This window comes from Oncorhynchus mykiss, chromosome 8, assembly GCF_057628025.1.
Source record: "Oncorhynchus mykiss isolate SJ-2025 chromosome 8, ASM5762802v1, whole genome shotgun sequence".
In the NCBI taxonomy this organism is placed as follows: domain Eukaryota; kingdom Metazoa; phylum Chordata; class Actinopteri; order Salmoniformes; family Salmonidae; genus Oncorhynchus; species Oncorhynchus mykiss.
This window is the reverse complement of record NC_143029.1, coordinates 84,165,325-84,179,012: the sequence shown is the minus strand read 5'-3', so window position 1 is coordinate 84,179,012 and position 13,688 is coordinate 84,165,325. Positions and strand designations below refer to the sequence as shown.

Sequence of the window (13,688 nt, the reverse complement as noted above, 5' to 3'; positions counted from 1 at the left end):
CAAGTCCTTTTGTTCACCTGACCTAGAATTCTTTACAATCAAATGCCACATTATCTACCAAGAGAATTCTCTTCAGTCATACTCACAGTCGTGTATATCCCGCCCCAATCAGACACATCGACGGCCCTGAAAGAACTTCATTTGACTCTATGTAAACTGGAAACCACATATCCTGAGGCTGCATTTATTGTAGCTGAGGATTTTAACAAGGCTAATCTGAAAACAAGGCTCCAATAATTTTATCGGCATATAGAATGCGCAACCCTGGCTGGCAAAACCCTAGATCATTGTTATTCTAACTTCCGCCAATGCATATAAAGCCCTCCCCTCCCTCCTTTCAGAAAATCTGACCACGACTCCATTTTGTTACTCCCAGCCTATAGACAGAAACTAAAACAGGATGTGCCTGTGCTCAGGTCTGTTCAACGCTGGTCCGACCAATCGGACGCTTCAAGATTGCTTTGATAACGTGGACTGGGATATGTCCCGAATAGCGTCGGATAATAACATTGATTTGGTGAGCGAGTTTATTAGCAAGTGCATCGTTGATGTTGTACCCACATCGTCTATTAAAACATTCCCCAACCAGAAACCATGGATTGATGGCAGCATTCGCGCAAAACTGAAAGCGCGAACCACGGCTTTTAATCAGGGCAAAATGACCGTAAACATGACCGAATACAAACTGTGTAGCTATTCCCTCCGCAAGGCAATTAAACAAGCTAAGTGTTAGTGTAGAGACGCAATTCAACGGCTCAGACACGAGAGGTATGTGAAAGGGTCTACAGTCAATCACGGACTACAAAAGGAAAACCAGCCCCGTCGCGGACCACGATGTTTTGCCTCCAGACAAACTAAACAATTTCTTTGCTCGCTTTGAGGACAACACAGGGCCACTGACACGGCCCCCTACCAAAACCTGCGGGCTCTCCTTCACTGCAGCCAACGTGAGTAAAACATTTAAAAGTGTTAACCCTTGCAAGGCTGCCGGCCCAGAAGGCATCCCCAGCCACGTCATCAGAGCATGTGCAGACCAGCTGGCTGGTGTGTTTACGGACATATTCAATCAAACCTCATCCCAGTCAGCTGTTCCCACATGCTTCAAGAGGGCCACCATTGTTCCAGTTCCCAAGAAAGCGAAGGTATCTGAGCTAAATGACTATCGATCCTCAACACTGGGGCCCCATAAGGGTGCGTTTTCAGCCCTCTCCTGTACTCCCTGTTCACCAATGACTGTGTGGCCATGCACGAGTCCAACTCAATCATCAAGTTTGCAGATGACACTACAGTGGTAGGATTGATTACCAACAACGACGAGACGGCCTACAGGGAGGAGGTGAGGGCACTCAGAGGGTGGTGTCAGGAAAACAACCTCCCACTCAATCTCAACAAAACAAAGGAGATGATTGTGGACTTCAGGAAACAGCAGAGGGAGCAACCCCCTATCCACATCGACGGGACAGTAGTAGAGAAGGTGGAAAGTTTTAAGTTCCTCTGCGTACACATCATGAACAAACTGAAATTGTCCACCCACACAGACAGTGTGGTGAAGAAGGTGCAGCAGCGCCTCTTCAACCTCAGGAGGCTGAAGAAATTCGGCTCGTCACCAAAAACACTCACAAACTTTTACAGATGCACAATCGAGAGCATCCTGTCGGGCTGTATCACCACCTGGTACGGCAACTGCTCCACCCACATTCGTAAGGCTCTCCAGAGGGTAGTGAGGTCTCTACAACGCATCACCGGGGGGCAAACTACCTGCCCTCCAGGACATCAACACCACCCGATGTCACAGTAAGGACAAAAATATTGTCAAGGACAACAACCACCCGAGCCACTGCCTGTTCACCCCGCTATCATCCAGAAGGCGAGGTCAGTACAGGTGCATCAAAGCTGGGACAGAGAGACTTAAAAACAGCTTCTATCTCAAGGCCATCAGACTGTTAAACAGCCATCACTAACATTGAGTGGCTGCTGCCAACATACTGACTCATCTCTAGCCACTTTAATAATGAAAAAATGCATGTAATAAATGTATCACGAGCAACTTTAAACAATGCCACTTTATATAATGTTTACATTCCCTACATTATTTATCTCATATGTACACCTCTGTATATACTGTACTCTATACCATCTACTGCATCTTCCCTATGCCGTTCGGCTCATTCATATATTTTTATGTACATATTCTTATTCATTCCTTTACACTTATAAGGTATAAGGTAGTTGTTGGTAGTTGTTGTGAAATTGTTAGGTTAGATTACTTGTTAGATATTACTGCACTGTCGGAACTAGAAGCACAAGCATTTCGCTACTCGCATTAACATCTGCTAACCATGTGTATGTGACCAACAAAATACAGATGTGTCAAGCGTGTGGTGTCATACCCAAGAAGACTTGAGGCTGTAGTTGCTGCCAAAGGTGCTTCAACAAATTACTGAGTAAATGGTCTGAATACTTATGTAAATGTGATATTTCAATTTTATTTTTTTTATTTCTAAAAACACGTTTTTCTTTGTCATTACAGGGTTTTGTGATTGATTATTTTTTTATCAATTTTAGAATAAGGCTGTAACCGATCAAAATGTGGAAAAAGTCAAGGGGTCTGAATACTTTCTGAATGCACTGTATCTCTCCGATTTGGTCCTGTCGTATATACCTACACTTACGCTATTTTTATGGAATGGTCTGCCTATGGATGTGAGAGATGCAAACTCTGTCTCGACCATTAAGTCTTTACTGAAGACTCATCTCTTCAGTAGGTCCTCTCTCTCCACCCGAACCTGAGCCCTAGGACCATGCCTCAGGACTACCTGGCCTGAAGACTCCTGGCTGTCCCCATCCCCAGTCCACCTGGTCGAGCTGCTGATCCTTTCTGCTGTTCTGCCTGCGGCTATGGAACCCTGACTTCTTCACCAGACGTGCTACCTTTTCCCAGACCTGCTGTTTTCGACTCTCTCTCTCACTCACTCACTCACTCACTCACTCACTCACTCACTCACTCACTCACTCTCACCTACTGTCTCGATCTCTGAATACTTGACAATTTAAAGCCAACTGACATTCGAAGGTGCTGACCTGTTGCACCCTGTAAACCACTGTGATTATTGTTTGACAGTGCTAGTCATCTATGAAACTTTGAACATCTTGAAGAATGATCTGGCCTTAATGGTCATGTACCCTGAAAATCTCCACCCAGCACAGCCAGAGGAGGACTGGCCACCACTCAGAGCCTGGTTACTCTCTAGGTTTCTTCAAAGGTTCCTACCCATCTTGTGATTTTTGTCATAGCCACGTGCTTCCTAGCCACATGCATTGCTTTGCTGTTTGGGGTTTTAGGCTGAGTTTCTGTATAGCACTTTGTGACATCTGCTGATGTAAAAAGGGCTTTAGAAATACATTTGATTTGATTAGATACTGACTACACACCCATTCACATGCAAGCTGCTGCTGCTCTGTTTTTCTTATATCCTGTTGCCTAGTCTCCTTATTCCAATACATATCTACCTCCATTACTCCAGTTTCCCTGCACATGTAAATATGTTATTGGAACTGACTTTTTAAACATTTCCTGTATATAGTATGTTTACTTACTTACTTTGTTGTGTATTTCTTATTCTTATTTCTCGTGTGTTTTTTTCTAGTAATACATTGTTATTGATTATTGCATTGTTGAGTTTGCAAGAAAGGCATTTCACTGTACATTAAAACGTGAATGTAGACAGACACACCTTATTATGATACAGCACTTAATAAAATAAAATACGAATTTGAAACATTAGAATATTAAATCCATTTCATTTTAGAAAGAATCAAGATTACTCAGTGTGATGGTGTTGTTCATGGTGAGTCTATAGCAGGGGTTGTAACCGGTTCAGGGAACAGAAACGAAAAAACGAAAAATAAAAATATTACAAAAGAGGAAGAGAAACAGAACCGAGAATGAAAGTAATCTCTTGGGTTCCGGAACAGAACCATTATTTTCAAATCTTGAGAACTGGTTAATAATGTTCCTTTTCATTTCCCAAAGATTATTCATTTTGTCTGGTATACACTGAGTGTACAAAACATGAAGGACACCTTCCTAATATTGAGTTGAAACCCCCTTTTGCCCTCAGAATGACCTCAATTCGTCAGTGCATGGACTGCATGGAAAATAATTCCACAGGGATGCTGGACCATGTTGACTCCAATGCTTCCCACAGTTGTGTCAAGTTGGCTGGACGTCCTTCGGGTGATGGTCTGGATATCATATTATTGAAGTGTATTTAACAAGTGACACCAATAAGGAATCATAGCTTTCACCTGGATTCACCTCCTCAGTCTGTCATGGAAAAAGCACATTCTTAATGTGTTCTTCAATGTTTTGTACACTCAGTGTATAATTCTGCAATTTATTGAAGTTATGATGATATTATTAGCCTTTTCCAACCCACATCACATCATGATGCTCAGCACTTTAAGACAATCCACTTCCAGGTCCACCCATCACTCTCTCCCCCCTGTGGATTTTCATTTGCATCTTGCGTCTGCACATCTCCTTCTATCGTACACGTAAACATCTAGCTTACCCATTCCATAGCAAGCTACTTTATCCATGCTTATTGGTGGAGTAAATTAATGAGATAAATGTAAGAACTATGTTGATTTCAAGAGGTAAGGAATTAACGCAAAGGAACTACATGAACAGTTAAAAAATGTTGAACCGGTTCAGAATTTTATCATGCTGGTTAGAACACTGGAACAAAAATGACAAGGGTTCTGCTCAAGACGTAACGATTCTAAATACTCAGAGTATATTATCATTACACTATAAATAATTAAGCATTAAAAACACAAGACAGTCTAACAAGGTATTTCCATTCTGGTCCTCGTTCGTACAACACAGGTGGTTCTCCACAAGCCCCAGCTGGTCATGGTGGTTACCAGGAGTGATGGAACCATCATGTGAAACACCAGCAACCTGGTCAGCAAGACGAGCCAGCGTGTTAAAATATAACCATGGGTGGATTCCATGTCTACTGAACAAGAGCCCCACCTGTTGGTCGTGGTCTCCAAGAGAGGTGCCGGTTTAGACTTGGAAGAATGGGACTGGGGCCTCTGGCTATAAGGCTGAATGACTGATACACTATCTAAGAAAAGAAGACAGATCACTACAAAGAGAGCTAGTGGGGACGTGTGTAAGTATATGTGACGGAGGTCAGTGTGCTTTCTTAGCTTTGCCACTTCGTCCTGTACAAGCTCACACCGAGACCACTGGCTGGCAAACCATGTGTAGCGGCCCTCGTTGATGACGTCTTAGCCAACTACAAACCATGTGTGGCGGCCCTCGTTGATGACGTCTTAGCCAACTACAAACCATGTGTGGCGGCCCTCGTTGATGACGTCTTAGCCAACTACAAACCATGTGTGGCGACCCTCGTTGATGACGTCTTAGCCAACTACAAACCATGTGTGGCGGCCCTCGTTGATGACGTCTTAGCCAACTACAAACCATGTGTGGCGGCCCTCGTTGATGACGTCTTAGCCAACTACAAACCATGTGTGGCGGCCCTCGTTGATGACGTCTTAGCCAACTACAAACCATGTGTGGCGGCCCTCGTTGATGACGTCTTAGCCAACTACAAACCATGTGTGGCGGCCCTCGTTGATGAAACTGTGTTTGTAGGCTATACAATGCAGTACCTTACCTAGGGGGCTATGGTTTGAAGAAGGCTCTGCAAACCAACTTACCTCATACCATCAAGTATTCTCACGGCTTACTTCAGATCTGAGCATCACGAGTTCGCTCCCAGTGCTGGGCAATCGTTTTGACACTTTGTATGAATGGAAACTAATGTTGGTGTACTCTTAACCAATCAAAAGGCAGCTAGCTGACTGCTCCCTACCTACTTCCACAGGCACTTGGAGAAATAGAGAGAGAGAACAAAGGATGAACTGAACTGTTGGTTAAGGGCTCATAAGCATTTCACAGTAAAGTCTACACTTGTTGTATTCGGCGCATATGACAAATAATGTTTGATTTGAATTGAATGTGATTGTGTGAATTAATTTGTCATGTTAGGATTGTTTCACTAGTTCATAAAGAGCCTTGTATGTTGATTTATTTCATTATACTTTAAGTGCTATGGATTCATTGTTATAGAGACACTGTGTTATTCTGTTTGTCTGATTTTTTATTTTATTTTATTTATTTCACCTTTATTTAACCAGGTAGGCAAGTTGAGAACAAGTTCTCATTTACAACTGTGACCTGACCAAGATAAAGAAAAGCAGTTCGACACGTACAACAACACATGGAGTAAAACAAACATACAGTCAATAATACATTAGAAAAATGAGTCTATATACAATGTGAGCAAATGAGGTGAGATAAGGGAGGTAAAGGCACATTTAAAAAAAAATTTGTTGCCATGGTGGCGAAGTAAATACAATATAGCAAGTAAAAAATAAAAAAAATAAAAAAAATAAACACTGGAATGGTAGATTTGCAGTGGAAGAATGTGCAAAGTAGAGATAGAAATAATGGGGGTGCAAAGGAGCAAAATAAATAAATACAGTAGGGGGAGAGGTAGTTGTTTGGGCTAAATTATAGATGGGCTATGTACAGGTGCAGTAATCTGTGAGCTGCTCTGACAGCTGGTGCTTAAAGCTAGTGAGGGGGATAAGTGTTTCCAGTTTCCAACTATCCGATGACGGATAGTTCAGAGAGTAACAACACAGTCTTTTCATACAGTGGGTGTAGGGATTAGATTAGAGAACGTGTGTGAAGTTTATGCCTTTAGTTCTCATGTTTTGGGTCATTCAAAGTCATGTTAATTAGACAATGGGAGATACTGGGATTGGGCGCTCTGGGAAGAATAAAAGCTGGGTTTAAATGTTGATCATGGAGTCTTTGGTTAACCGATCTCCTGATGTACTTTTTTAGGTAGTACATTTTCTATGCTGTTAAGATTCGGGATATGTTGTATTATTTTTAATGTAAATATTTCTGGTCTTTACCATTCGCTAACTGCATTCTTATTGTGTAACTGTAATAAATCTGATTATTTTTTAATTGATAAGAACCGAATTGATATTACATTTCTGAGTAATATTCCTTGAATTATTATTTCGTGAAATGTCTAACTGTAAATGTTCATCACAATCACCTTGTCCATTAGTAACCTCTTAATAATAGCATAACAATAAACCTAGACACGTGCATCTTACAGTATTCTGAGTGATGAAGCAAGGCTTGCTACCTTGGCTATACCAACTGGGGATATGGGCCTGTAGCATTCACATGATAATGGAATCAGATGGTATATCACAGTAGAGTCATAGACCTCTACACTAATTCTCTGTCATCTTCAGACAAAGTCACTGTTTTCAATATTCTATTACTGCAATTTGGGATGGGATTCGGAGGCAGCATCATGTGATAACACATTCACATTCCAGTAACACGTGAGACGTTTGTAGCCACTATAGCAGCGTGAGCAACTGGTTCTAGCAATTCAGAGAACAACTATCCCAAAATGGAAATATCTGACACGAATAACAAGTAAGTAAGTAACATAATCAATCTCTTGTCCATTCACACTCTGAACAGAACACATACAAAATCATTCATTAACCTGTTTCCTCTCCTTCTTCTAGACGAATTTAACGTGACATCGATAAGGGATCATATCTTTTACCTGGATTCACCTGGTCAGTCTATGTCATGGACAAGGCAGGTGTTCTTAATGTGTTGTACACACAGGTACACACTGGTATATCAGTATAACATTTGGTTAGAGGGAACATTTTTAATCCGTTTTTAATAAATTGTAAAAATGTAAAGTCATTGTTTGGGGCAAAAAGCCCCCAGGGGAAATCAATGCAAGTTAATGGTACCTATATTAACATTTTCCAAATCATGTCCAAATCATCAATAAGTAACTTATTTGAGTTACACAATCAATTTTGAGATACTTTCGGATGAATTGGACAGGAGGGGTGAAAATAAACAGAGTGGACGAACGTCAAAACCTCATCCTAGTGAGGATATTAACAGTGAGATGTGCATTGTCATTCTGTTCCGATATTTAAAGCTTACGATTTCTATTTTTAGTTTTGTACCTTTATCTTTCACTGCATTGTTGAAAATGACCCGTCAGTAAAGATTTCACTGTTAGTCTGCACCTGTTGTTTACCAAGCATGTGACAAATCAAATTTGAACTGATTTTATCATACTGGGTATTATGAAGAAATAAATGGCCCATAAACATGTGATACTGTATGCTATGCTATGTCATGTGATACTGTATGCTATGCTATGTCATGTGATACTGTATGCTATGCCATGTCATGTGATACTGTATGCTATGCTATGTCATGTGATACTGTGTGCTATGCTATGTCATGTGATACTGTATGCTATGCTATGTCATGTGATACTGTATGCTATGCTATGTCATGTGATGTATGCTATGCTATGTCATGTGATACTGTATGCTATGCTATGTCATGTGATACTGTATGCTATGCTATGTCATGTGATGTATGCTATGCTATGTCATGTGATACTGTATGCTATGCTATGTCATGTGATGTATGCTATGCTATGTCATGTGATACTGTATGCTATGCTATGTCATGTGATATTGTATGCTATGCTATGTCATGTGATACTGTATGCTATGCTATGTCATGTGATACTGTATGCTATGCTATGTCATGTGATACTGTATGCTATGCTATGTCATGTGATACTGTGTGCTATGCTATGTCATGTGATGTATGCTATGCTATGTCATGTGATACTGTATGCTATGCTATGTCATGTGATACTGTGTGCTATGCTATGTCATGTGATGTATGCTATGCTATGTCATGTGATACTGTATGCTATGCTATGTCATGTGATGTATGCTATGCTATGTCATGTGATACTGTATGCTATGCTATGTCATGTGATATTGTATGCTATGCTATGTCATGTGATACTGTATGCTATGCTATGTCATGTGATACTGTTTGCTATGCTATGTCATGTGATACTGTATGCTATGCTATGTCATGTGATACTGTATGCTATGCTATGTCATGTGATACTGTATGCTATGCTATGTCATGTGATACTGTATGCTATGCTATGTCATGTGATACTGTATGCTATGCTATGTCATGTGATATTGTATGCTATGCTATGTCATGTGATACTGTATGCTATGCTATGTCATGTGATACTGTATGCTATGCTATGTCATGTGATACTGTATGCTATGCTATGTCATGTGATACTTTATGCTATGATATGTCATGTGATACTTTATGCTATGCTATGTCATGTGATACTGTATGCTATGCTATGTCATGTGATACTGTATGCTATGCTATGTCATGTGATACTGTATGCTATGCTATGTCATGTTATGCTGTATGATGTCAGGCCATGTTATGTTATATTACGTTTTGATAACTTATGTAGCAACTGGCAAATGTAAAAAATACTTTTATGACCTAATCTTACAGTGACACAGAGCAGGAATCACGTTGTCTAAAAAGACAATACACATGATTCTACCCATAGTGGAATCTGTCCCTGATGTGGACAGTGATGACAGCAGAGATCATGATGACCAGCCCCACAGACATCAGGATGATCTTCAGCATGCACATAGACATGCTACCAGCAGGGGGAGACACTGGTTCACAACAAACAGACAATATGTTACAGTTCCTTTCACAGATTAGACACTTCCTCCTGTGTGCACTTCCTCCTCTGTGCACTTCCTCCTCTGTGTCTGGGGATGCTAGTAGGTGCCAGGCACACTGTTTTTTGTCAAGAACTGCAATACTGCTTGGTTTTTCAAACTGAACAATTTATTGTTGAGCTTGGACATCCACACAACTTGACACAACTGTGGGAAGCATTGGAGTCTACATGGGCCAGCATCCCTGTGGAACGCATTCGACACCTTGTAGAGTCCATTCCTGGATGAATTTCTGCTGTTCTGAGTGTAAAAGTTGGGGTGAAACTCAATATATGGAGGTGTTCTTAATGTATTGTGAGGACACACAGGTATGTTAATTCATATATATAGTTAGAATAGTTCTTAATGTTTTGTACACTCAGTGTACATCAGACATACAGTATTTAAGATGTCTATTTGTGTGCAGTGTGTATGTGTATGCGTGTGTGTGTGTGTGTGTGTGTGTGTGTGTGTGTGTCTTACCAGATTTCATTGGACAGAGTTCCACTATGTCCTTGGTGTCGTTGGCCCAGCTGACTTGGTTGCTGTGGTTACAGATGATGAAACTCCCTGCCACATAGACAGAGAGCAGGGGGACAGTGGAGGTCTCAGCCCCTCTACTCTCTCCTCCCACCTGAGAGCAGGTGCGGCTGTTACAGCTGGAGGTGACAGAGGTGTTCTGACCTCTGCAGGCCACAGTCACGTTACAGGTGACATTGACGGTGGAGTTAGAGTCCACTGTCAGGACTGGAGGCTCAATTCTCTCTGAAAACAAATAAAACCCCATTATTGTTTATATATTAACCTGAGTGCAGGAGCTAGAGTACTAATGAATATGCATCTAACCTGAACACCATGTTTAGCTCTATTGATTGATACTGTAACTGTGTCACGTTATAATAAATTATAAAAAACTGTCAAACATTCCTTGGAGAACTAACTGGTGTACAATAATAGTATTTTCTTTGTCACCACTCACTACTGCAGTATACGGTCCACTGTCTCCTTCCTGTATGTTCTTCAGTAGCAGAGAGAAGTTTCCCTTATAAAACTCAACCCTGTTTTTGTACTCAGGAGCCACTCTCACTGACAATGTGTCAGTGCATCTTAGAATGTTGCGTGATCTGAAGCTCCACTTAAAAAACTCTAACTCTTTCAGTTGAACATTTTCCTGGACATCCAGACGAACATCCTGTCCCTTCAGCACAAACACAGAGCTGGACTCTATGAAATAAACACACAGAACAAAGAATGTGATGAGGATGATGAGGATGGCATAATGAGGATGGAATCCATAATTCCATAAGTATTGATTAGGGCCCTGTGTTTTGCACAATCATGTGACATAGCAAGATGATAATTTCACCAAAAATGAAAGTAATTGTCTGAGGATGGTTCTAGATCTGACATAAAAATAAAAGAGGAGAATTTGATGAAAAAGCTTTAAATAAAGGTTCAAATCCAGTCATGTCACAAAACACATGGCCCTGAATCACATTATACTAGAGGAGAACAGGCTACTCTGGAGAATCATTCTTCTTTAAGAAAGTTAGATCAAAGCTGAATGAATGTCTGTAGGCTACTTTGAATCAACACTATATAACTCAGGATGATCTAGATACATTTCTTACATTTTCTCTGACACCCAAAATTACTTGTTACATTTCGAATGCTTAGCAGGACAGGAAATGGTCCAATTCACACATTTATCAAGAGGAAATCGCTGGTCATCCCTACTGCCTCTAATCTGGAGGACTCACTAAACAGAGAACATCCCTGGTCATCCCTACTGCCTCTAATCTGGAGGACTCACTAAACAGAGAACATCCCTGGTCGTCCCTACTGCCTCTAATCTGGAGGACTCACTAAACAGAGAACATCCCTGGTCATCCCTACTGCCTCTAATCTGGAGGACTCACTAAACAGAGAACATCCCTGGTCATCCCTACTGCCTCTAATCTGGAGGACTCACTAAACAGAGAACATCCCTGGTCATCCCTACTGCCTCTAATCTGGAGGACTCACTAAACAGAGAACATCCCTGGTCATCCCTACTGCCTCTAATCTGGAGGACTCCCTAAACAGAGAACATCCCTGGTCATCCCTACTGCCTCTAATCTGGAGGACTCACTAAACACAAGTGCAGCCCCTGGCTATCCTTAAATAATAAAACACGAAAATAATGCCGTCTGGTTTGCTTAATATAATTTAGGTGAAATTAGTTATACTTTTACTTTTACTTTTGATACTTAAGTATATTTCAAACCAAACACTTTTAGACTTTTAGTCAAGTAGTATTTTACTGGGTGACTTTCACTTTTACTTGAGTCATTTTCTATTAAGGTATCTTTACTTTACTCAAGTATGACAATTGGGTACTTTTAACATCACTGCTGTGTTTAGTTTCAATCAAAGCACATATTTTCCTAGTGACTCGCGCTCTTGAGTTTTGGCCACATAAGAGAGAAATGCAACCATTCACACAATCCTAAAATATCCTCAGAAATGAGGTGATGTTTCTGTCCTCCAGTAACGTTCTACTATGTTATTATGTTTGGTTGTGTAGAAAACTATCATGATGTGATCTAGCAGACATTGATTCAGCTTTGATCTGACTTTATTAAACAAGCACCATTCTCCTGAGTAGCCTGTTCTGTACGAGTAGAGGAGAGACCGTGTACAAAGTAGAGAATACGAGTTCCATTCTCCTGAGTAGCCTGTTCTGTACGAGTAGAGGAGAGACCGTGTACAAAGTAGAGAATACGAGTTCCATTCTCCTGAGTAGCCTGTTCTGTACGAGTAGAGGAGAGACCGTGTACAAAGTAGAGAATACGAGTTCCATTCTCCTGAGTAGCCTGTTATGTACGAGTAGAGGAGAGACCGTGTACAAAGTAGAGAATACGAGTTCCATTCTCCTGAGTAGCCTGTTCTGTACGAGTAGAGGAGAGACCGTGTACAAAGTAGAGAATACGAGTTCCATTCTCCTGAGTAGCCTGTTATGTACGAGTAGAGGAGAGACCGTGTACAAAGTAGAGAATACGAGTTCCATTCTCCTGAGTAGCCTGTTCTGTACGAGTAGAGGAGAGACCGTGTACAAAGTAGAGAATACGAGTTCCATTCTCCTGAGTAGCCTGTTCTGTACGAGTAGAGGAGACACCGTGTACTAAGTAAAGAATCCTGAAGACGCACAGAAGCTTCAGAACTGTGACTGTAGTCTTTAAAGAAACAGTCCTAATTGTCAAATAATGGTGCCTTGGATTTAACTTCAGTTTTAGATATATTCTATAATGACATCCAGTATCTTTTTAACCAATACACTTAAATGTGTTCTTCATTTCATAAAAATGACAGAATTCCTCTCAGATAATAATAATTACAATATGGATGAATCAGAAGCAGTCCAATATGTCCCCATCAATATGTCTTTATTTACCATTGTATTGCTGCTCTTTATGAGGCTCAGACAACAGAACCTGAGAGAAACACAAAAGCCTACCTGATGATGCTATGCAGGTCAGTAATCCAAATCTTAAAAGGAGAGACATGGTGTTGAGATGGTGCTCCAATGAATATAATAGATAGATGGACGGACGGTCAGATTAACATGTGAAATGTTTTCTTGTGTCTGTGTTTCCTGTTGAGCAACTGCTATTTTCTGGCTCAACCCACACTGGCAGCAGTAACACCAACAGGATAGGTGTGATTCATGATGATTCATTGTGTGTCTTGCAAGTAAAGACAACTTTTTAACACAAATTTAGCCTGTATTTATGTGCATCTCCCCAACAGAGAAATCCAATTCCTTCCCACGACATTTCTGTATTAAATAAGATGAAACAGTAGAAAACTATAGATTCAGAGATCAACAACATTTGAGCCGTGTATGTTTAGGCTTTTTCTGCAAGTGTTCATCTAAGTATTACTGAACAAAAAACATAGTGACTAAAGAATAACAGTTGTTC

General features: G+C 40.7%; 1 protein-coding gene across 1 annotated transcript; it reads right to left on the bottom strand.

The window, feature by feature from the left end:
* Window positions 1-6,172: 6,172 nt before the first annotated feature.
* LOC118965563 (uncharacterized) lies at window positions 6,173-13,398 on the bottom strand. The gene is made up of 4 exons (XM_090182850.1): window positions 13,223-13,398; window positions 10,650-10,950; window positions 10,210-10,487; window positions 6,173-9,678 (listed from the first exon to the last, which is right to left on the bottom strand). Exons 1-4 carry the CDS (start codon window positions 13,269-13,271, stop codon window positions 9,554-9,556), a joined length of 753 nt encoding a protein of 250 aa, XP_090038976.1. The 5' UTR covers window positions 13,272-13,398; the 3' UTR covers window positions 6,173-9,553.
* Between the last annotated feature and the right edge of the window lie 290 nt (window positions 13,399-13,688).